Source organism: Eublepharis macularius, chromosome 15 (genome assembly GCF_028583425.1).
Source record: "Eublepharis macularius isolate TG4126 chromosome 15, MPM_Emac_v1.0, whole genome shotgun sequence".
Taxonomy (NCBI): domain Eukaryota; kingdom Metazoa; phylum Chordata; class Lepidosauria; order Squamata; family Eublepharidae; genus Eublepharis; species Eublepharis macularius.
In genome coordinates, this window is record NC_072804.1 from 50,148,215 (window position 1) to 50,171,765 (window position 23,551).

General features: G+C 47.4%; 1 protein-coding gene across 3 annotated transcripts; it reads right to left on the reverse strand.

Annotated features, from left to right (window-relative positions):
* Nucleotides 1-19,952, reverse strand: XRCC1 (X-ray repair cross complementing 1). 3 transcript variants are annotated; one of them, XR_008598304.1, is made up of 18 exons: nt 19,873-19,952; nt 18,839-18,931; nt 17,879-17,986; nt 16,856-17,014; nt 14,816-14,896; nt 14,438-14,555; nt 13,302-13,423; nt 12,773-12,896; nt 11,127-11,352; nt 10,325-10,441; nt 9,173-9,266; nt 8,721-8,916; nt 6,085-6,139; nt 5,290-5,435; nt 4,185-4,275; nt 3,020-3,095; nt 2,361-2,786; nt 1-2,182 (listed from the first exon to the last, which is right to left on the reverse strand). XR_008598304.1 is itself a non-coding variant. In XM_054999815.1 (17 exons), the coding sequence occupies exons 1-17, from the start codon at nt 19,921-19,923 to the stop codon at nt 2,673-2,675; spliced, it is 1,971 nt and encodes a 656-aa protein (XP_054855790.1). In that variant the 5' UTR covers nt 19,924-19,952; the 3' UTR covers nt 1-2,672. The 3 variants fall into 3 exon arrangements, 2 of the variants coding, with proteins under 2 accessions (XP_054855790.1, XP_054855789.1); XM_054999815.1 differs by having other exon boundaries at nt 1-2,786; XM_054999814.1 differs by lacking the exons at nt 1-2,182; nt 2,361-2,786; nt 3,020-3,095 and having other exon boundaries at nt 4,190-4,904.
* Nucleotides 19,953-23,551: the final 3,599 nt, after the last annotated feature.

A 23,551-nucleotide genomic window follows, 5' to 3' on the forward strand; every position in this document is an offset into this window, starting at 1 on the left:
CCCTTTTAGAATATTTATTATTTTTTTAATAAAAAACACAACAAACCATATAGGGGGGGAATACATGAACAGAGCCCCCATAAGAGATTGGTACTGGATTCTTCCCACCATTTCTAGACAATTTGGGCAACCTGCTCTGACGTGTGAGTATATTTCGTTTAAGAAAAAAAATTTAAGCCCTTGAATCTTGACCAGATAGGCTGCATTGGAAACTCGACCCAACTGCAATCGCTGCAGGCTTTTCTCCTTCAAATGCTGCAGTGTTGTATGTGTGTGTGAATCCATGCAGCGTGCTCACAAAAAACTACTTTCCATGGTTGCTGGGCAAGAAACTGATAGCTTATTCGAAGCCCTGTGTTGGGGCATACGTGTCAGTATACAAAGTAGAAGGGCACTGCCAGGGTCCAACAGAATCCCACGATAGGTGAAATCCAGAAAAAAATACTTTCAGTAAGGGGGTGCATCACTGCTTTGAATTGCTTTCTGGAAAGGTTGCAGCACCACCTAACTGGAAGAAATTCATATTCCCCCTTCCAAGGTTGTAACCTAGCAATTCTCTGTTTGCCTGGGAAGCAGGAGAGATGGCAACAGCGGCCTTGCCCCCAGTTCATTTTCAGGCAGGTCATCTTCCCTCCAACCTACCATTAAGCAGTTCAGCTATGCTGCGTTGGCAAGAAAGTGGGCACAGAAGACTTGGGGGTCAAAGGAAAGAAACCTCTGCAGCTCTAGCTTCCCGCAGCACGGGAGAGATCAGGTCACGAGCACGGGCAACTTTAAAGAAGTCGGCTGGGAAGCGCTTATGAGGTGCTAGTGCAAAAAAATGAGGACCTCTCCCTTTAAGAACTGGGCCATGGCCAATTTTTGTGGCTGTTGCCAAAAATGGGAAATTCCCCAAAGGAACTGGCGAACACAAGAAGCGCAGAGAAATACAGCTGGCTTGGTCTCTGGGGCTGAGGGTAGCACCAACCAGGCAGGTGGAAAAAACGGGCTGTAAAAATGAGGTAGATTCCAAAGCCCGCTTGGTCCCGTTCATAGCCGGTGCAGGGGTTGGGGAGAAAGGGGCCACTGCTTTCCAAGGAAGGCAGCGCCCAGAAATTTGCTTTCCTTGGTAAGGGGTGTGTGTTGGGCTGGACAGTTCAGTTCTTTCAGGACGTAGGCTGTGTTGCCCAGAGAAGAGAGGAGGAAAAGAACCAGAACCGAACGATGTTATCTAACACATGGTGAAAATTCACTAGAGCATCCTCTTCCTATGAGTGAGCAGCTTACACCGTTTGGTCCAAAAAACGTACAAAATTCAAGCCCTTCAAGGCCCTATCGGCGGTACTTCCTAATCCAGTTTTTACGGCTTCTCGGCCTTTTCCGCACCAAGTGTAAGTAGCTGCTAAACACTGTACGGTGTGTTGTGAGATTTTTCTCAGGTTTGGCACCAGAGCTCAACATTCCATTTAGAATGTTTGGCCACGGGAGGGTGTCCACTGCTAGACACGAGGGGAGGACTGCTTAGGAGAATTTGGGGGCGGGGGGAGGCTCAGACACACAGCTTAGAGAGAGAAGACTGGAACAAACCAGTTTGGATACAGTTGTTTCCCCCGTAGGTAACATCGAACACACGATAGGAAACCTGTTCACGCGAATAGTAAGTTCCAGAATTCTAAAAGTCAAACTTTTCTGTCTCTGCATTATATTCTTTAAGCTTACTAGTGCATACAGATACAGGGTTAGAGCCGCTGCGGCATTTCTACTGGCACAAAGACTTCCGCCTGCGGGATATGATCTCTCTCCCACAACAGCCCAAAAGGCCCCCTGAAATTTTGTTCCGGGGGGAATCCCAATCCCCCCCCAAACAGGTTATCTGGGAGCATTTGGGGCTGCTGCAGTAGAGGGGAGCTGAGAAGGTTGTGTTTCACGGGTGGAAGTCCTTGAGCCCCTGGAGGAAATGCTGCACCGGATCCAACGCAATAGCACAAATCCCAGGTCTGCAAAAAATATGTGTGAAGATTCATAGGTGCTTAGCCGTGAAACTAAAACGGATCGGACAGCGGAGAAGCACATTTCTTTCCTGCAGAAGCCTGAGCAGCCCATGGATTATAGGAAGACAACTTCTGCTCTGGCAGAATACGGGATTTGATTCTCACACTGGGATGTCCACATCCTTCCGTAGAAGACTCGGAAAGTGAGCTGCCTGTTAGCGAATGAGGGGCGGGGGGAGGTGTTGTAAAATAAAAAGAATGGTGTAAGCACAAGAGTGTAAAGTGGATCCCAGGAGTAAGAGACATGGGGCGGGGTGGGGTGGGGGAATGCTTCCCTCTCTCCCAGTTCAGTTATAAGCCTTCACAGAAAGAACACACCCACATTCTCACCTGCCGCAGGGGAGTATATTTTTTCTCAAGAGTAGCAGCTGTTTCTGAAAGAGGGAAAGTGAGTAAATGCATCTTCAAATGCAAGCAGGGAGAGCTGCACTTGAAAGAGAGAATGCTTTTTTAAACCCTGCTACACTGGTACAAGCCTGATTCTGGATTGGGGGGGGCACGCTCGCTGGATTAAGCCTCCAGGAAAAATGCACAAGGAACAGTTGCCTGGAGTGACCCCGAAGGCCAAGATGACAGCTGTCTTCTGGGGGCGGTGGTGGTGCAAAACAATATATACAGAGATAAGCCAGCAGGAATATCCTCCTACGCTCGCGGTACCACGACATACGGCTGGTGGGGGATCAACTTCTGCCGCTCGTTGCAGTTGTAGATCCAGCGGGGACGCACGAAGGAGAGGTTGGCGTTCTCGTTCAGAGCCTAGAGCAGAAATTAAAAACATCCAGTGCTTTAATCGGCTCTGCCCTCCTCCCAAATGGGGGAACCAGTTGATCTATGTAATTGTGTTACATGGAAGAACCATGTCTGAATGTTCAGCTTTGCTTAAAAGCACCCCGGAGGGTCCTGGAGAAAGTAGGGAGTGGTGAACCCCCATTTAAGAATCACTGGGCTTAACCAATGGACCCCTATCAGGCCAGGCAGGGCAAACTCACCTCTTCGAACGTGTCATCCCATTCCTGAGCTGTGATCACGTAATTCACTCTCTCGTTCATGTAATCCTCTACCTCCCTGTTAACACAGTAAAACAGTTGGCTGCAACTAGCAGATACAGCACCCGGGTCCTAATCAGATCACCACCACCGCCACCCATATTACAATTTGAGATGGGGGCTCCACCCTGCCAGCTGCACCCCAAATGCAAGGAGGCACTGCAGTTGCCTCATCAGAGAAAACCAAAATTCAACTGCAATCTGTTTCCTAGTTTTACAAAAGGTCCTCTTTTTTCCATCTGCGGCAGACCAGGCAACTTGTCCCTTACCTGTCAACCCGTGACTTAACTACAGTGATCCAAGCAACGGTCATCTCTAGGCTAGATTACTGTAACTCGCTCTACACAGGGCTACCCTTGAGCCTGACCCGGAGATTACAGCTGGTACAAAATGCAGCGGCGTGTGTTATTATGAGAGTGCCAAATAAGGCGCATATAACACCGTTCTTATGCAAGCTGCATTGGTTGCCAGTAGAGTACCAGATCAGATTCAAGGTTCTGGTATTGACCTATAAGGCCCTGTGCGGACTGGGACCAGCATATCTATGGGACTGTCTCTCCCCATATATTCCCTGGAGGACAAGGCGATCAGGGGACAAACAGCTGTTGGTGGTCCCTGGCCCCAAGGAGGCCCGCCTAACCTTGACTAGAGCCAGGGCCTTTTCGGTCCTGGCTCCCACCTGATGGAACACTCTGTCTGCTGAAATCAGGGCCCGGCAGGACCTACTATCGTTTTGCCAGGCCTGCAAGACAGAGTTGTTCCGCCAGGCCTATGGCTGAGGCTGGGCCTCCGCCGGCCTGGAAAAAAGAGGTGTATGAATCTTAACCCTCTCTGTGAAGGCTGTCCACCATCCTGTTTTAAATGTGTTGTTTTTAATAAACATGAATTTTTAATTGTATTTTTAATATGTTGTTATCCGCCCTGAGCCCGCTCGCGGGGAGGGCGGAATACACATTTGAAATAAATAAATAAAAATAAAAATAATAAATACTTCTCTCAACTGAGGACAGGCTTGGAGCTGCACAGAGCCCTCAAGCAGCAGCAGGCTTTTAACCCCCAGCAACCCTCCCCAACATGACCCCCGCATCCCCTTTGCAACAAAACTCACCCGTTAAAAGCTGTGATGTAGCGGTTCAAGAGGCGCCGCTCCTGAGAAGGGAATTCGCCATACAGGAAGAAGTGTTTACCCCCAAATAAATCTGGCGAAGAGAAAGTTAGAGTTAGCAGAGATGCCGAAGGGAACCTGACACTCCTCGATAAATTAAGCCTTAAAGCATTAAATTATTTAGTTAATTGCTTCATTTATACCCTGCCTTGCTCCCCAAAGGGGACCCAAATTGGCTTATATCGTTCGCCTTTTGTCCATTTTATCCTCACAACAACCCTGTGAGGTGGGTTAGGCTGAGAGTGGGTGAGAGGCCCAAGGTCATCCACTGAGCTTCCATGGTAGATTGGAGCCTGGAACCTGGATAAATGAGAGTCGAGTCCGGCACTCCAACCACACCGGCTCTCAGGTTCTCTCCCCAGGGCAGATGAAGACGGAAGTTCTCAGGTTCCAGCACAGACTGCTTCTTGCTAGTAAGGATAAAGATCATGCATGTGTATCCCACTGGGTCATAGCTCAGTGACAGAGCCTCTGCTTTGCATGCAGAAGGCGGCCAGTTTGATTCTCGGCATCCCAGGAAGCATGTGATAGGAAAGACCCCCCAAGATCTCCTGCTGGTAATAAAAAGCAATAAATACCGAGCTTCACATTCACAATGGTCTGATTCGGTATAAAACTCCCAGTGTACGTAAACTCCTGGCCTTGCACTGTACCTCCAAGCCCCTAGGAAAAGAGGGCGATGAAATGAGGAGGCCTGTTCGGCGTTAAAGGAATTCCAATTGATCAATCATCTGTTTTCTAGCGGAAGAATCGGACGATCTCAATTTGCGCAGCAGCAAAGTGCGGGTTTAATTCGACAGTTTAACAAAAGGGGCTGTTCGTTGTTAGAACCCTTTACCCCCTACCGCCCCCACTTCCTTCTGTCACAGAAACACGCAAGAAACCTGGAGAGCCTCAAAATCAAAAGCCGGGTGTCTTAACTCTCAGCCCCACCAAATAAAAGTTATCTTCAGTGATCTATTGATTAGTCAATTCAAGATTGCAGCTTCTGGGGAGGAAGAGAGAGAAAAAGAGAGAAGGAGACGCCCATCCATCTGTCCGGATATACCTGGTAGCTCGGGAATAGGCTGGTCCGGCTCTCCCTTCTCCTCCACATCCGTGTTCTCATCTGTGGAGCCGCCATACGGGTCATCTTCTGGCTCTGGAGCAGCCCTCCGCCCCCCTTGCTGCTTTTTGCGGTGCTCCTCTTCTACTCTGAAGCCAGAGAGAGTGGGAGGGCATAGGGGACAGAGGACTTGCTGTCTCCTAACGAGAACATCAGCTTTCCAATTCTCTAAAAGAACACACATGAACCTCTAACCCAGCCACTTCTACTGAAGACAAAGGGCCAGGTTAGATGTTGGAGTACCGTGGCTGGAATGCTGAATGTGTAACTGGGCCCAAAAATGCAGCCGCTGGTAGGTGAGAATTGGAAAGAATATCGATTCGGGCTGCAGAAAGGGAGTCAGTTCTTTCCTGACTGCTTTGGGAGTACGTTATGGGGAAACCGTGGCCATTTTGAAGTGCATGCGTCATCAGGGAAGAGCCACAGCTCAGTGACAGACAGCCTACTTTACAGGGACGAGGTCTGAGATTCAATTTCTAGCTTCTCCAGTGAAAGGACCCTGGAGAATGGCTGACAAAGAACAGACTTGACACTGTGACGCTCGCTGTAACAAGACGTCGGATGTTCACAGACAACTGCCAGCACTGTCTGTTTCTTTTGCTATTTCAGCTCAAGTCCTTCTGCGCCCAGGATTCATGTTACTTGTGGACTGATTCTGGGGGACAACCCCTCCCTCTTTTGCTCCCACCCCAATCCCCTTGAGGGGGACAACCATCCAACGGTTCTCACTTGACTAACCTTCTCAGCTCATCATCTGTGTCGCCCGACCCCTCTTCTCCATTGTCTCGAAAGCCTGAGGAAGCATACCGGGAGTAAACGGAAAAATCAGACAGGGCTCAGCACCTCGGCAGGCACTGCCAGGGCCAGGTTACCAGAAGATCAGTCCTCCCTGAATTCAACCCACCCAGCAGGTGCCACCTGGTCCTGCAGTTCATGGGGCATTGTCAGAGTGTCAGTTTGCTACTCAGTTCTCAAGCCAAAGCTACGCCATATTCTCATGTTATAACCGGTAGTTGTTTAGTTTTCTCCCTCCGGGCCCAGGTGCTGCCCGAGCCGCATATATTCATGGGAGCGAAGAATGCTTATCAACCCGTTCCGGCTGACCTTGACGTCCTCGCCTTTCCAGGCCTTCTAGACAGGACTGGGGGGGGGGAGGCTGGGAATGGGTGTTTGAAGTGTTGTTACTTCCATTTTGTGTGTCATTCTCAACAAAGCTTCCGTTCAGCCAAGACTTTCCTAGTCCTTGGAATATGGACGCTTGTATCCTGAGCATTGTCTTTCAATAAACCTTTTGGAATCAAGAAACTTTGTGCTTCTTGCAGAAGGGGCGAGACGAACTCTAGATAACTGGGATTCCATAGTCTGACAGGCATGCCCAACGTCTATACTAAAAAAAATCTTAAAGCTCATCTAATCCAGCTGTGGGATTAGGACCCAGGTTCAAATCTCCCACTCTGACAGGGGACTCACTGTGTAAACTGGGGTGGTAGAGGGGGAATGCCCCCCCTGAGCACCCTGCAGGGAGGGCAGAATGAAAATATTACTATCAAGATGATACAGCAGCCAGCTGGATGCTTCCAGGAAGACCGCCAGTGGGCAATGAAGAAAACAGCTCTTATCCATTGTTCCCACTGCACTGCAATGGGCATTCTGAGATACACTGCCATTGAACATGGAGGTTCCATTTAGCCATCAAGGCTAACAGCCATTGAGGGAACTGGCCTTCACAAATTGGTCTAATTCTCTTTTAAAAAGCCATCTAAGCAAGTGTCCATTGCCCTGTTCCGTGGCAGAAAGTTCTACAAATTAACTATGCACCGTGCGAAGAAATACTACTGTTAAGATACCATGCATGAGCAAATGGAAGGAAAAAGGGAAGAAGAAGCAGAAGGCTCAGTGGATTACTATGGAGAGACTCGGGATGAGTGATGCGATCCTCTGGCCATACATTGCAAAACTGAAATCTACTTTCCCAGGAAAGACAAGAGGGAAGGAGACAGCGCATGCAAAGCTTGGGGTATCAGAAACTTACACAAATGCTGTGAAACCACATGAGAAACTTGTAACATTATGAATAGCAGGGCTTTTTTTCAGCGGGAACGTGGTGGAACGGAGTTCCGGCACCTCTTGAAAATGGTCACATGGCTGGTGGCCCCGCCCCCTGCTCTCCAGACAGAGCGGCGCGGAGAGCAATCTAAACTCCCCCCTGTCTGGAGATCAGGGGGCGGGGCCACTGACCATGTGACCATTTTCGCCGAGGGTGATTTAAACTTTAAAAAACTCCCCCCTTGTTCCAGCTGACCCAAAGCGATGTCATTGTGTGGTCCCGAGTTCCACCACTGAGTTCCATCACCTCTTGTCCCAGAAAAAAGCCCTGATGAATAGCATGGATATTGCAGAGGCAGTTTCTTCTTTTCATAAAGGTGGAACTCGGGGCCACCTAACAGAATCCACTGGTGGCAAACTCAAGACTACACAACACATCGCTGATTTCTGAGCACCAGACAAAGCAACAGCCCATTGCCAACACAAGCTTTAATTTAAAAGGATCTGACAAACCCACAGTGAAGAGATCTATCAACAGCAAAAGACCACGATAGCTAAACTGAACCTCCATGTCATAAGACAGTGTATCTTTGAAAATCAGATGCTGGAGAGAGAAACAATAAGAGAGGTCCCCACCACATCCACACCCCTACAAGGACATTCCCTGGAGACACTTGGCTGGTTGCATCTAGATTTGGCAGGCCAGAAGTCCGACCCTGAGAATCACGAAAAACGGTAACAATATAAGCAAGTCATGACCGCCGAACAAAATAAAGACTTTGAAATAATTATTGCAAAAGTATTTCTCTTATTGCTATTCTGATCACAATCGCCACTCAATAAATATTATACTATACAGTCTTCCATTCAATATATAATATTGCACACAGCCCTCCTCCACCAGACCTACAAAGTGCTAGTGGCATAATAGCAATGTTGGTATCACCCATGAACACTTCCACGTATCTTGCTCTTTAAAGCTCTTTAAAGCATACACCGTTTCATAGCTCGTTTATATTGTCCATAGGGTCGACAGCATATTATAGGTCCTTCCAACCTGCGGGTTATTGGTGGAGGAGGACTGTGTGCGATATTATATATTGAATGGAAGACTGTATAGTATAATATTTATTGAGTGGCAATTGTTATCATAATAGCAGTAAGAGAAATACTTTTGCAATAATTATTTCAAAGTCTTTATTTCGTTAGGCAGTCACGACTTGCTTGTATAGTTACAGTAGTCTGACCCGGCAAGCCAGTTCCACCAACAAGGAAGCTCGGCGGAAAACCAAAGCTAGCTTCCTCCAGTACAGTGCGCTGGATCCTACCCGAAGGTTCCTCGTCATCACTGGAAGCTGCAGAGTCAGCCTCTGGCACCCGTGAGTTGTTGTGGATGTTGCTGTTCTGAGATGTGCCGGGCTCCTCCTCCTCCTCTCCAGAGGATGCCTTCTTCTGCATAGGCCGCGCCGCTTTAGGGCTGCTGGGCGTCTTGGGTTTGTGGTTGGAGCTGGAGAGGTCAGCTCTCTGTGAAAGAAAGGCCTGACAGTTTGGTCTGTGTTGCTTCCTGCCCTCCCCCAGATCCACACCAAAAGATAGCAGGAAACATACAAGTGGCAGAATTCAGTTTTCCCAGACATCTTTCTTTGCAATCCTTGAGGCTGAACCGTTTCTAAGCACAGAACATAGGAAGACCTGACCTCTGTGTGCCTGAAGGGCAACATCAACTCCTCTTGGGAAACAAAGCCTGGCACAGCCCCGTGCCAACTGAGATGCCACATACCTGCCGATGAGGAAGGGGTTTGCGGTGTCGAGCAGAGGTCTCTTCTTCGCTCTCCTCCTCGCTGCTGGATGAATCAGGGCTGTCCATCAGGTAGCTGGGAAATAATAATCCACCGGCTGTAACCCTGCCACGACTAAAACCAGACCTCTCAACCCAGCGTGATAAAAATCCTCGATCGGCTGCCTGAGAAAGACTCGGCACAAAGCCCAATGCTCCCCAGCAGAGAAACTAAGCAGGCTTCAGTCCAACAGCAGTCGTTCCATTGCCAGCGATTCTAGATTTAGCTTCCCTGCCCACTATTAGCTCAACTCCAGCTTCTGACTGCCTCAAGAACAAAACTTCAAGTCTGATTTTGCTCATGTGCCATCTTCATTGATTAAAGGGCAATCTCTGGCTGAGAACCTAGCCCTGGCATCCCACGGCTGATTTGAGTAAGACTCCCATCCAGAATTTCCCCAAGAGACCCACTCATTTAATGAATTAGGATAAAAGTTGCACTTCGAATCGTAGAGGGAGGGGAGTAAGCAACAGCACGTTCTGAAGATTTCTGCCAATCCCAGCACATCTGACACGGAGTGGGCCACCTAAACGCTGAATCCAAGCTTGCTTCAAAACATCTTGAGGTAACAGGGCTTTTAAATAAATAAATAAACCAACAAAACGTCACCCCCTGCCTTTCTCCCCAATGGGGACATGAAGCAGCTCACACTGTTCTTCTCATTTTTATCATCACAACAACCTTGTGGGATAGGTTAGGTTGAGAGTGTGCGACTGGCCTGGGGTCACACAGCAAGTTTCCATAGCAGAGAGGGGATCTGAACCTGGGTTTCTGAGATCCTAGTCCGACACTAGCCACTACACCACGGTGGCTCCCATGTGGGTTAGGACAAGGAACTAATCAACTGTTAAAGATTTCACTTGTTTGGGCTGATCGGCTGGGACTTGCTCAGATGCATCTGACGAGGAGAACTGTGGCTCTCGAAAGCTTATGCTACGGTAAAGTTGGTTAGTCTTAAAGGTGCTACTGGACTCTTTTCTATTTTGATACTACAGACTAACACGGCTAACTCCTCTGGCTCATCAGAAAAGCGACTGAACCGCACCACCTTTTGGAGTAAAGGATGGAACCCCTGAAGTCTGTCTTTCACTCACCGCTTGCAAGGTAGGCGCCGGCGCGTGCGGTAACAGTCCAGGATCCATTCCTTGCGCACGATAATGCCCCCGAGCCCTTTCACCTGGCTGTATTTGGGCGTGTTGGCAAAGGCACAGCTAGGAAGAGAAAGAACAGCGGGACACTCAAAAATCAGCAGGAAGAGCTCTGTTTATGAACCATCTCAATAGAGGAGCAGGCGGGGATCACAACCATTAGATCAAATCAATTCAAACGGCAGACACCTTTAAAACAAACCTTTACTTGGAAGGAAATCCCACTGCGCTCAATGGAACTTACTTCTAAGTAAACATGCATAGGACTGGACTGCGCGTCAGCCATCGGTTCTAGCCGGCTGGCAGGGCTCTCTCTTTCTCGCCTTCCACCCTGGACGGTTTTCAAACGTCGGCTCATTTTGCTGGAAGCGGCTGAATACCATTGCTGTTTTTTTTTTCTGGGACCAGGATTTTGAGTCTGGTCATGTTTCAGGTTAATAGCGAGTCAAACAAGGTACATTTGAACATCTTCAAGAGAAAGGCAGGAAATAGCAGGGCATTGCTTGGCTGTGCCTGGATCCATCTCCTCCACCAGGAACATTTGTATGAAATCTTATCTGTCATTTATAGGGGGGATTTGATTCCTGAGAGCGGTTTTGGAAGGCAATTTGGCTGGGATGAGGGAGGATACAAGTCTTTTGATCTGCCTGGCTAGAGCCTTTGGCCTTGTAAAGTCTGGAAGTTAACAGCAAAAGAACGCCGAGCATTTGTAAGGGCTGAGAGATGCAGGACTTTTCAGGGCACTTACATAAGGTGTGTGCTGTCAGGGGTCCAGTCCGGCCGGTATTTGGCCCCCATCTCCAGGGCTTTGTCCCGCAGGTCTGAGCGGAAGGGGTTCTGGAAACCACTCAGCACAAACACGGTGCCCTGCAGAAGATGCTGGAAAGGTCCTTCGGCCGAGCCCTCCGAAGACTGGGCTTGAGGGGGCTTTTTGGAAGGGGGTGTCTTTGGTGGGGGTGGCGCTGAAGGAGATGCTGAGAATAATGAGAGAAGGAAAAGGTTATTTAGGGCAAGAAGAGAATGGGTAAAGGAATGGCACCTGGAGAATGAGAAAGGAATTTGGGGGGCAGGCAAGGGAAGAGATGTTGGGGGCGGGGCGGGGATGTTGGGGGCAGGGAGGGGAAGGGATGTTGGGGGGGGTGGCGGCTCCTTGTTGAGATGTCACTGGGCAATTTTACATTGTTTATATGACAGCAGCAAATCAGAGAAACAAACATGTTGAAGCCAACATCTGTTTCTAGGCACACATCTCTGAACGTCTATATGCGTGTTGATGCCTCGACTCCTCCGACTGTAATAGCCAGTAAAATAAAACTGGTTGATGTTTTTATTTTTAAAAAATAAACAGCAGCTCTATAAAAATAATGAATCAAGAAGATCAAAAAAAGCTGATCACCAGCCTCAAACACTCTGAAGGGTGGTTTAAGATCCTGCTGCCACTCAGAATGCAAAGTCTGGGTCACAACTGAAGACGGCAAAGCCACAATCCTTACCAGACTTACCAGACAGTAAATGTCACTGCATTTGGAGGGACTTGCTGCTGATTAAGCGTGTTTCAGATTGGGCTGTAATGTCTTTTTAGCAACACAAGCAACTTACTGCAACCCCAAGCGTCATCTTCAAATTATCAAAGGCTTTCACAGCCGGAGAACGATGGTTGTTGTGGGTTTTCCGGGCTGTATTGCCGTGGTCTTGGCATTGTAGTTCCTGACGTTTCGCCAGCAGCTGTGGCTGGCATCTTCAGAGGTGTAGCACCAAAAGACAGAGATCTCTCAGTGTGGAAAAGATGTTGGCCTTCAACAATACATCAAACATGGTAAAACTGAACTGTGCGAGAGGCCATTTTTAAAGAAACTAGGGAGCAGAATTGTAGTTCGTTGGTCTTTGAAATTTTTGGACACTTTTCTTTTTCCTTCCTCCTCATACTGTATTGCTTATTAGATGTATAATACTGGGTTTTTTTTCCTGTTTGCTTCAGTGTTTTCGAAGGGTGTAATCCAGTTTTATTGCTTTGTTTATATTGTGTTGGTCTTTTGAATTGTTTTTATACCCCTGTATTACACCTTGAGTTTCAACAAGAAAGATTGAAGCACAATGAAGTAATTAAATAAAATGACACATATTTACAGGTGTTGGAGCCGGGGCAGTGCAACTAGGGAGGAAGTGCAGTGTCACTGTGACACTGAGAGATCTCTGTCTTTTGGCGCTACACCTCTGAAGATGCCAGCCACAGCTGCTGGCGAAACGTCAGGAACTACAATGCCAAGACCACGGCAGTACAGCCCGGAAAACCCACAACAACCATCTTCAAATTACTTGCAAATTAAAGGAAGATGTCCTCGAAGTCCCAATTTGAAAGTTATCTCCTATCCACACACACACGCACACACACACCTTTATGCTTCTTGGAGGGTGGGAGTGCAGGGCGGGGAGTATCGGGATCAGTCTTCTTAGGTGTGGAGGGGAGACTGGTGTTTTCCTTGCTGAATTCAAACTTTCTCTTGACTGGTGTGGGCTCCTGCAAGTAGAAGGAAAATCAGAACTGTCAAGTGCCCTTCTCCACTTAGGTGAGGCTCTTGCAGGTATCTACCCTGTTGCCATAGCAATCAGGTACCTCTGATTTACCTGCATGGAAAGAGCATAAGATCATTCTGGGATGGGACACACTAGCAGGGTACCCACTCCTGAAAAATTCCATGTGTCCCAGCAGTATACTTGTTCCTTTTTTTTTTACAACAGCCTAACGCGCACGCCAAATGTCTCCCTTCATGCCAAGAAAAGCTGCACTGTCTAGATTCCTGTACATCAGGCTGCTATTAAAGGCACAGAGGCAAGCCAGAAAAAAAAAGCAGTAACCCTAGTTATTACTCACACACGGACAAGGCTTGGCATCTCGCCCACTCATGCAGAATCCAAGTTTTACCTTAGGAGAAGCTTTGACGGTGGGCTTTTCTGCAGCTGATGGGGCTGGCTCAGGGCTACTGGTCATGCTGGTCTGCAAGGAGGCAGTAGCGTAGCTGGGCACTTGCTGGTTATTCTGGGAGGCTGCAAAGGCAAGCACAATAAATCAGCGAATACCAACTCAGCACGCATATGCTCAAAACAGCAGCACTGGCAGTACAGTGGCAAAACTGATACTCGACAAACCATAAAATAGGAGGGCTGTATTGTAGGGAGGGGTCTCAGGTGCTTTGCTAATGAGTTACGGACCACAGACTTCACCACTATGTTGCCTTACGTATTATCTCTCGCTTCAATATGTGCTCCGGTGTGCTACCTGTGCTTCATGTTGTCTAATGTCAGTCCTAGAATTGCTTATGCTCTGTTTCAGCATTTCTTCAATTCTGTATTGGATTCTTGCTAATGCTATATCTTTGTAAACTTGTTATTTATTTACCCTACGGCATTATTTATAGAAATATCCTTAATGTCAACTGTACCAATCTCACACTGTGTAATCCACTTTGAGTCTCAGTGAGAAAGAGTCCAGTAGCACCTTTAAGACTAACCAACTTTACTGTAGCATACTGCAGTTCTCTTCGTCAGATGCATGGAGGGTAAGAAGAAACTGGTCAGATATATAGGTGGAGAGGGGAGGGGGGGGAGTAGATGCAATCAGTAGCTTCTGATAATGGGATCAGTTACTTCTGATAATGAGATAATCATTCATAGTCCCTATTCAATCCAAGCCTGACTGAGTCAAATTTACATATGAATTCCAATTCAGCAGCTTTCTGTTGGATTCTGTTTTTGAAAGCTTATGCTACAGTAAAGTTGGTTAGTCTTAAAGGTGCTACTGGACTCTTTTCTATTCTGCTACTACAGACTAACATGGCTACCTCTTCTGGATCAGTGAGAAAGACGGATTATAAATGACTTAAATAAATAAATGTTTCAGGCTCATTCCCCAGGCTGAGGGCCAAGATCAGGCATCCCAATTCCCAGTCTGCATTTGCTAATTCTCTATACATGACAGCCGAAATTCAAAAACCAATGGGTCCCCGATTCCCTGTTTGGAATGTACACCCTCCCTAGAGGCAGGAATACTTTCCAGGCTACCTTTTGAGGGGGAGACCAGCGGTTTGCTGGCACGGCTGAAGAACAGAGCGCCGGGCTTCAAGGAGGCGGAGTCGCTGTCCTCGTCCTTCACCTTGAACTGTCCCAGCTTGGTCACCTTCTGGAGGGTGAGAGAGGAAAAAGAACAAGGGCTTAAAATCCCAGTGTACGATCGGAAGGTGCTTAATCCCACATGGGCAAAGCTAAGGAGGTCTAGCCAGGACATGGATGGGAGAACATCTGGGCACTCTGATGCCCACAGCACTGAGCTCTGTGGCAGGAGGAAGATGATGCAGAAATACACAACGCTTGCATTTTTTAAACCTGAGCATGAAGGAAGAGTTGAAAAAAGAGCCGCAACTGAGTTACGAAGATACTCACTGGGGACGATGTTTTGGAATTAATCTCATTGTTTTCGGGAGGCGAGTGGAACCTCACGAAGGAGAGGCCGTAAGCCAAGGACTGCGGAGAGAAGAAATGGACTCTGTAGAGATTCAAAGTCGGGGCAGTTCTGAGGATTTGCAACCCGCTCCCAACACAGAGACTTTCTAGTCATCAAGTTTTACACGTGCTCATTTTTCTCGCTCATTTCTAAGTTGGGTAATAGAAGCCGGATCTGCTCATATCTATTTAAAATATTTCTATACTCACCTTTTCCCCTGGTCCCGAGCTCCTTGCTCACATGTCAAACAGACCGCTATGACCTACCAGAATGAGCTAAGGGTCCTTCCCCATTATGAACAGCTACCTCGATTGTACCACTGCTAGTTAATTACCTATATATACCCCAAAGACCCACAGCTCAAGAGCAGACATGCTCTTTCGATAGCCGTCAGCCCCAGTAAAGAATAAAACCTCATCAGTTTTCATCCCCTTCGCCCTGCTCCTCTAAAGCACATCTATAGCCAAAGCACAGGAACCGATGTTCACATTGCCTCTCTGCCAAAACTGAGGCAAAACAAGCATTCCAGGTGAGCAGAGAAGCCATTTCTCATTAATGATGGTTCTCGGGAAAGCTTTTTTTATATTTCGAAAGGGAGAGGGGGAAGTTTCAAGAAAGCCACTTCACATTTTCACTTTCTGGTGGCATTCTTGAAGGTCGGAGCATCTGCATCACCTATGGCCGCTGGGTGTCTCTCTCTTGCTTGCACATTCCTACCCAACTCGACTTCCTGCGAGGGCAGGAAGAAACAATGCCCTCAACCTCAAGTGGCTTCAGATGTCAGCTATGCGAACAAGCTAAACAAGAGTGAGGGCAAAACCACTTGGCACTCATTCCAGAACTCTGCAAGTTTTTTTTTTTTAAGGGGGGCGGGATAGTTTCCATCAGGGAGCACGGCCCTGACCTGGATACTTTCTGAGGGGAGGACAGTGTTCTGTTACTTTGAATTAATATAGAGGTAGTAATCATTATATTATAGTAGAGGTAAAAAATCTAGTTTGTGATAATATACCATTTTATTGATATACATAGGTACAATATGTTATAATTTACTAGGTTATAACGTCATGAATTGGATAAAAATATAAAGGATATTAATAATTTTGAACATTATAGATATGACAGATGTATGTAATAGTGCTATCTAAAGATATGCAATGGTATAAAATATATTACTATGACCCATTCTTAGAATGTAGTATACAGCTATTAATATAGGGGACATATTATATTGTAGGTTATTAGATATTATGGATAGATAGTACTAAAGGATATGGAATGTTAGATAATGGTATTTATCATTAGATAGGTATTATTATATTATATATATTTTAGCTTGGTTAAGGTTTTATTTAAGAGGTAATAAAGGGAATGGAAAACTGTCGGAAGTCAACAGAAAAGGGGGGTGGGAGGGTGGGGGGGTATTACAATATGATGGAAAGTTAACTGTGTATGTTTTTATATTTGTATAATGACCCATCCAATAAAATTTTTTTAAATAAAAAAGGGGGGCGGGATATAGTTTCCATCAGGGAGCACGGCCCTGACCTGGATAGCCCAGGTGAGCCTGATCTTGTCAGACCTCAAAAGCTAAGCAGGGTTGGCCTTGGTTGGTAATTGGATGGGAGACCTCCAACGAAGGCCAGGGCTGCAGAGGCAGGCAACGGCAAACCACTTTTGTTAGTCTCTTGCCATGAAACCCACCAAGGATAGCCATGTCAACTCTGACTTGAGGGCACTCTCTACCACCGCCACCACCACGGAGCACTACCATTGTGGCTAGTAGGAATATATGCCAGAACCCCACGGCTAGCATATCCCCATTTGACAAACAGGAAACCAAGGGAGACGGTGAACTTCAAGAGAATATTTTACTCAGGCAAAGACTTGCCATGCAGAGAAACATATACAGCAGGCCACGCTCAACACTGCCCACCCCTCTTTCAAGGTCATCCCTGTTTTCACACTGCAAACCAAACCTTGCTGTACGGCTGCGTGCAGACAATTTTCACCCGGTCCCACTTCTTTTCAGCTGTGGCTTTAACCAGCTTGTCAGATCCAAACATTCGGACTCTGTTCAGGTTGGTGCCACTCTTGCTCTCCGAGGGAGACATGAAGGAAGACGTGACCAGCAAGACCTAGGGCAGGAGGGAGAAGGGTAGAGCAGATACTGTAGTGCAGACCTCAAAAGGTCTCAGAACATCTCACTGTTGCTGGCCTTCTACTCTGCTTCACACAGAGATAATAGTAATAATAACTGTGCGTATATACCACTCTTCTAGACATAATGCCCCACTCAGAGCAGTGAACAAAGTCAGTGTTCTTATCCCTGCAATACAGCTGGGGAGCTGAGGCTGAGAGGAGTGGCTTCCTCAAGGCCACCTGCAGAGCTCATGGTAGTAGTGGGAGTTGAACCACCAGAGTGCTGATTCACAGCCCAACCATTTAACCACTATGCTACAGCAGCTCTAGAGGACAAAGGAACTCCATGAACCAAAATACCTCACCTAGAGGAGAGGTCTGAGGTTCAGTTCCAGCCATTTCCAGGTAAGAAAGCCATCAGCAAGCAGATGACATGAAAGACCTCCATGGGGGACCCCGGAGAGCTGCCGCCAGTCAGAGTGGGCAATACCAGCTTGATGGTGCAAGGGCCTCACTCAGCATAAGGCAGCTTCACATGGGCGTTCAATAGCAACGGATGCTGCGAAGCTGACAACGCCGGCTTTAGCAACAGCAGAACCTGCTTCCAAGTCACAAGAGCAAAATCGAAAAGAGTCCAGTAGCACCTTTAAGACTAACCAACTTTACTGTAGCATAAGCTTTCGAGAATCACAGTTCTCTTCGTCAGTTCTCTGTGTGATTCTCGAAAGCTTATGCTACAGTAAAGTTGGTTAGTCTTAAAGGTGCTACTGGACACTTTGATTTTGCTACTACAGACTAACACAGCTAACTCCTCTGGATCTAAGTCACAAGAGCGATCACCATCCAAACTGGTCCCTCACCTCATAGTTCTGCTCACTGGAGGAGGCCGAGCTGCCGACCAGCACTTCCACGAACGCAGAGCCTTCATTGCCAATGTCGATGCTGTGAATTTGCTCCTCTTTCTCAAACTATGGGGAGAAAAAACAACCTCAGGCAAGGATTGGGGAGAAACGCAAAAGTCTGTCTCTACAGACATGCACAAACTGGCAATGAGCCAAAGAGAATTGCCCATTTGCAATTGTAACTCATTTGCAATGTACGGCAGCCCAGGGGAAGCAAAACAAACCTGTGTTTGCTGATCGGGAAAAAATGAAGGAGGGTTAAATGTCCAGTGAGACATCAACACAAGCCTGGCAAACAGTTAATCCAGTAGTATTGGCTGTAGAAGTTCAGACCTCATTCATTAGCTCCCAGGCTAATGTCCACACAGAGTTTGCAAAGGCAACAGACGGGAAGCCAAAACAGTATAATGGGGAGAGCGGATGCAAGGTCCACGATAACTATTAGGGACAACCCCCATATCCGCAATACAGTAGGTTGCAAAGCTGTGATAGGACAGTCAATCAAGCCACAAGTAGAAACACTGGTCAAGCCTGCAATCATATTGTTACTGTACAAAGTGTTGGGCTTCAGATGTATATGACAGGTTTGTCCCCACCAAACCAATCACACAGTCCATTTTCCTTCCACTGCCCAAGATTCGCACACAATCCAAACTGTACACAGCCAAATCCAGCTGCAAGATCCACCAGCATGGCAGCCACCGCTATTATCCTTGTGTCCAGTGCAATTCACAGTAACATCTTTCCACAAAAGTATGTGTGTGGTGCAGAAGGGATCACGTACGTGAGAAATCAAGCTGGCTCCTGAGCAATGAGCCAAGTGCCTTCCAGATCTGACGTGCACTGCCAACGCTCTTGTGGGGCATCCTGAGGTGATTTTAAATGTGAAACCAGTTCCATAGACCTCCCCAACCTCACCTGTAATATGACCGAAACTTGCTTCTCTCCAGCCTGGGCAGCTTTCCATTTGCGGTAAGTGTCAGCCTTGAGCAGGTTCTCCGCACAGTGAGTCTGGGGGTGGGAAGGCAAGTGAGACAAGAGGGGAAAATGCACTGCAGGGAAGGAGCCCTCAAACCACTGCAGCCTCCCAATCTCAAATGGCATGTCCACCATAGCCAGTTATGATGCATTTACCACCCCCCTCTCCGTCTCTCCACCCGACGTTTCATACCCCATAGACTCTCCTTGCTTCTGCACCCCTAATCCTTACGGAAATAAACTGGTCCAGAAGCTGATGAACTTTTATTATTACTGTTATAATCCTGGCCACAGACTCACATAGATAGTGTAAGAACAGCAGCATAATTCTGTCCAACATTTTATAACAGCCGATGAACTTATTATAAGGCAGGCTGTGGACTCGCAGATGCAACAGTGTAAGAATCGTGGTATAGTTCTGTCTGATGTTTCGTGCCCTGTAGGCCCTCCTTGTTTTTTCATCTCTCATCTCTATGGAAATAAACTGTCCCAAAAACTGGCATACTATTATTATATGCCAGGTCATGGACTCACACAGAGATGCAACAGACAATGGAAGAACAAAGGTAAAGTTCTGGCTGACGTTTCATGCCCGCTGGGCTCTCCCTGCTTTTACACCCCTAATCGCTACATAAACAAATTGTTCCAGAAGCTGATGAACTATTCTTATACGCCAGGCCACGGACTCACACAGAGAAGCGACAGATTCACCCACCCAGAGCAGCCACTCCACCCATTTCACATCCTTTCTCTAGGGCACAGCCTCCCCCTGCCCCACATACATGTGGTCTCATCCAAGAACCGCTTCAGTTCAGTTCCCTCCCCTCGCCCCAGAGTGGGCTCTTCCAGTCCCCACCAACCAAAGCCTCCCCCCCCAACGGCTGCTTCCAAGCAGCCCCCCCCCGGAATGGTTTCGCCCGCCCGCCAGCGGCAACGGCCTTCGGGCCCAACGCGAGGGCGGCCCCTCGGCTCACCGGGTCGGAGCTGCTGGCCGACACCACATGTCGGATCGCGATCTCCGGCATCTCCCCGCCAGTTTCTGTCACCGCCGCCACCCGGCAGCAAAACTCCGCGGCCACACGGAAGCGGTTGCAGGAGGGGGAGGAGAAGGTGGCGCACGGGCGCTCTGCGATGCACGCTCGCCTCTGTGGTAGCCACCGGTCCTCCGAGCGGTTCTGCGCAGGCGCGGGAGGTGTTCGCCCTGCCGAGTCGCCGGTCAGGCTTGGGGGCTTCCTTTTCTTTTTTCAATAGCTGTGCGGGGATTATGATAAAGCGCATGCGCGTTCTTCCCATATTTGTGTGTAGGGGGAAAGATAATAAACTGGGATTTTTGTAAGTGCGTGAACGGAGATTTGCGTGTCTGACGACACCCAGGAGTAGAATTTTTTTTCTCTACCCGACATTATTGCTACGTGTTTGGACTTACCAACCTCCAGGTCACGTCTGGTTGCCAACCTCCAGGTGGTTGCAGGAGATTATCAGAATTACAACTGATCACGCGATAGAGATCAGTTTCCCCGAATAAAATGACTGCTTTGTGTGTGTGTGGGGGGGGGGTTCTATTTTACGGTTCTGAGATCTCCCCCCTCCCCCCCCCCACACACCAAAGTCCCACCATCCCCCAAATCTCCAGGAATTTCCCAGCCCAGAGTTGGCAACCCCAGCCAGGATTCTTTAGTTTTCAGTGGTTCCATCCTCCTGGTACACACCATAAAATATTGGATAAACAGCCTGATAACTTAAGGCCCGGTTTAGACATTTTAATATTTTAAAATCCTTCATAGTTGGGGCTTTTTTATCAAGGCAGTAACGTGTGTCAGCACCATGTGGTTCAACCAGATCATGGGAGTGGCCCTGGGTGAGGATCCATGCCATCAGTCTAGCAGGTCACACAGTTGCATCTGTCACTTTATAACATATGGCTCTCATAGATAAAGACTAACTGAATGAGGAATGGCTTTAATGACTCGGTGCTTGCACAGGGGACCTTTACCTTTTTTTTACCTTAGCCTTTAAGGTGCCCCTGGGTGTTTGTTTAATTCTTCCAGCAGCTGCTGGAAGTGGGACAAAAGGAAATTGGTTCAGCCTGAAAATGACTGGGGGAGGTTTGTTTTGTGACCAGAGGCAAATCAAAGATTTCTTAGGCCTGATCGAAATGGAGAATACGGCAGTTGCTGAAAAATTGCTTCCATGTGACTGAGCTCCGCTTAACGAAGGGACAGAAAAACCTCTTGTAGATAAAGACTAACTGAATGAGGAATGGCTTTAAAACAGCTTTACTATGAACAGCAAACATCACTTCTAACTCCTATTCTAGAACAAAGGAAATGTGGTTTTAGTCTACAAATCAGCAAGGGCATCGCACTGTTAAATATAAGAGAATGTCCCTAAATTGTAAATTCTACCACTACGCAGGCTAAATTCCACGGTAAAAATTCCAGAGGGGTGTTTGTGTCCGTCTGTTACAGCAAAGTTGGACAAAAGGGAGCTCGAATTCACCACCCAAGGCAGATTACGTAGTCTGAGTTTAGTTCAGTCCATTTTAAGGACATTTCAAAAAACGGTGCAATAGGCTATATAAATGCAAATTTGCAAAGGCGTAACATTAGCAGGAGCCCAATACAGAGCTGAAGAAATGCTGAAAAAAAGCACAAGCAATTCTAAGCTACAATTTTAATGATTGTCTGGATATTTTAAGTATATATCGCTGTTGAATAACTATGCTTTTAGGATATACTAATATCTGTACTAATCTCAGACTATGTAATCTGCCTTGAGTCTCAAGTGACAAAGGTGGACCATGAATGAACGAACGAACGAACAAACGAATGAATGAGTGGTGAATTCGAGCTCCCTCCCTTCTGTCTAATTTTGCTGTAACAGACGGACACAAACACCCCTCTGGAATTTTTACCGTGGAATTTAGCCTGCGTAGTGGTAGAATTTACAATTTAGGGACATTTTCTTATATTTAACAGTGCGATGCCCTTGCTGATTTGTAGACTAAAACCACATTTCCTTTGTTCTAGAATAGGAGTTAGAAGTGATGTTTGAGTTGCTGTTCATAGTAAAGCTGTTTTAAAGCCGTTCTTCATTCAGTTAGTCTTTATCTACAAGAGGTTTTTCTGTCCTTTCATTACTGTTGACTAAGCGGAGCTCAGTCACATGGAAGCAATTTTTCAGCAACTGCCGTATTCTCCATCTTGATCAGGCCTAAGAAATCTTTGATTTGCCTCTGATCACAAAACAAACGTCCAGGTAGAACTAACCTCCCCCAGTCATTTTCAGGCCGAACTGATTTCCTTTTGTCTCACTTCCAGCAGCTGTTGGAAGAATTAAACAAACACCCAGGGGCACCTTAAAGGCTAAGGTAAAAAAAAAAGGTAAAGGTGCAAGCACCGAGTCATTACTGACCCATGGGGGGATGTCGCATCACGACGTTTTCTTGGCAGACTTTTTACAGGGTGGTTTGCCATTGTCTTCCCCAGTCATCAACACTTTACCCCCAGGAAACTGGGGGTACTCATTTTCCTGACCTCGGAAGGATGGAAGGCTGAGTCAACCTTGAGCCGGCTACCTGAACCCAGCTTCCGCCGGGATCGAACTCAGGTCATGAACAGAGCTTGGGCTGCAGTACTGCCGCTTACCATTCTGCACCACGTTGTTAACCTTAAAGGCTAACAACGTTTATTCCCACATAAGCTTTTGTGAGTCAGAGTTCTGGTCTGCTTCATTTTGCTGCAACAGACTTCTACCATGCGGCCATCGGGTGGAGTGGAGGGCAGGAAGCGGCTATGTGTTCCTTCGTCATGCTTAGATCCAGCTTCACCCGACAACTGCTTTCATCAGAGGAACAGAAGTAACCGGCTTCCCCTCATACAATACCACTTCACCCTGTCCTTCCTCTGAGAACTTCAGGTTGGCATACAAGCTTCTCTCCTCCTCCTTTTTATGCTCACAACAATCCTGTGAAGGAAATTAAGCTGAGACTGTGTAATCGGGTCAAGGTTAGAGATGGGCACGAACTGGGGAAAAAACGAACCATGTGGTTCGTGGTTTGTCAAATTTCACGAATCATGAACTTTCATGAACCTGCCCCTGGTTCGCGAAACAGTTCGTTTGGTTTGTGAAAATGTCACATTCAGGCCAGAAAATTAGTCACTTCCGGGCCAGCAGAAGGTTACTTCCAGGCCAGCAGATGGTCTGCAGGAAGTCCGTCCCCTGTTGCCTAGGAAACTGATTCATTGGCACCAGGCTGTCTGCAGTCACGAACCAAAAAACAAACCAAACGAACCAGCTTAAAGTTTGTGGTTTTTCGTCAGAAATGGAATCTGACAAACCGCAGTTTGCGAACCACGAACCAGCCTGGTTCGTGCTTAATTTTAGTTCATATTTTGGTTCATGTCCATCTCTAGTCAAGGTTACCCAGTGAATTTCATGGTAGAGTGGGGATTGAACCTGGGCCGATTCCAGATGACTAACCTTAAGTCGCTTCATGCCGCCCTCTTCCGGATCGTGACGGGGAAAATGCGAAATATCGCGTTTCCTCGCGCGAGTTTTGCGCGTCGTCGCGCAAAACTCGCGCGAGGAAACGCGATATTTCGCATTTTCCCCGTTGCGATCCGGAAGAGGGCGGCATGAAGCGACTTAAGG

Excerpts from the sequence above, each read along its gene's own strand:
- XRCC1 (XM_054999814.1), bottom strand. The coding sequence starts at position 19,923 with ATGCCGGAGATCGCGATCCGACATGTGGTGTCGGCCAGCAGCTCCGAC. Across the intron at positions 14,897-16,855 it reads GCACGCAGCCGTACAGCAAG|TCCTTGGCTTACGGCCTCTC; the intron begins GTTTGGTTTGCA and ends TTCTCTCCGCAG. Across the intron at positions 10,442-11,126 it reads CCTGACAGCACACACCTTAT|CTGTGCCTTTGCCAACACGC; the intron begins GTAAGTGCCCTG and ends TTCTCTTCCTAG.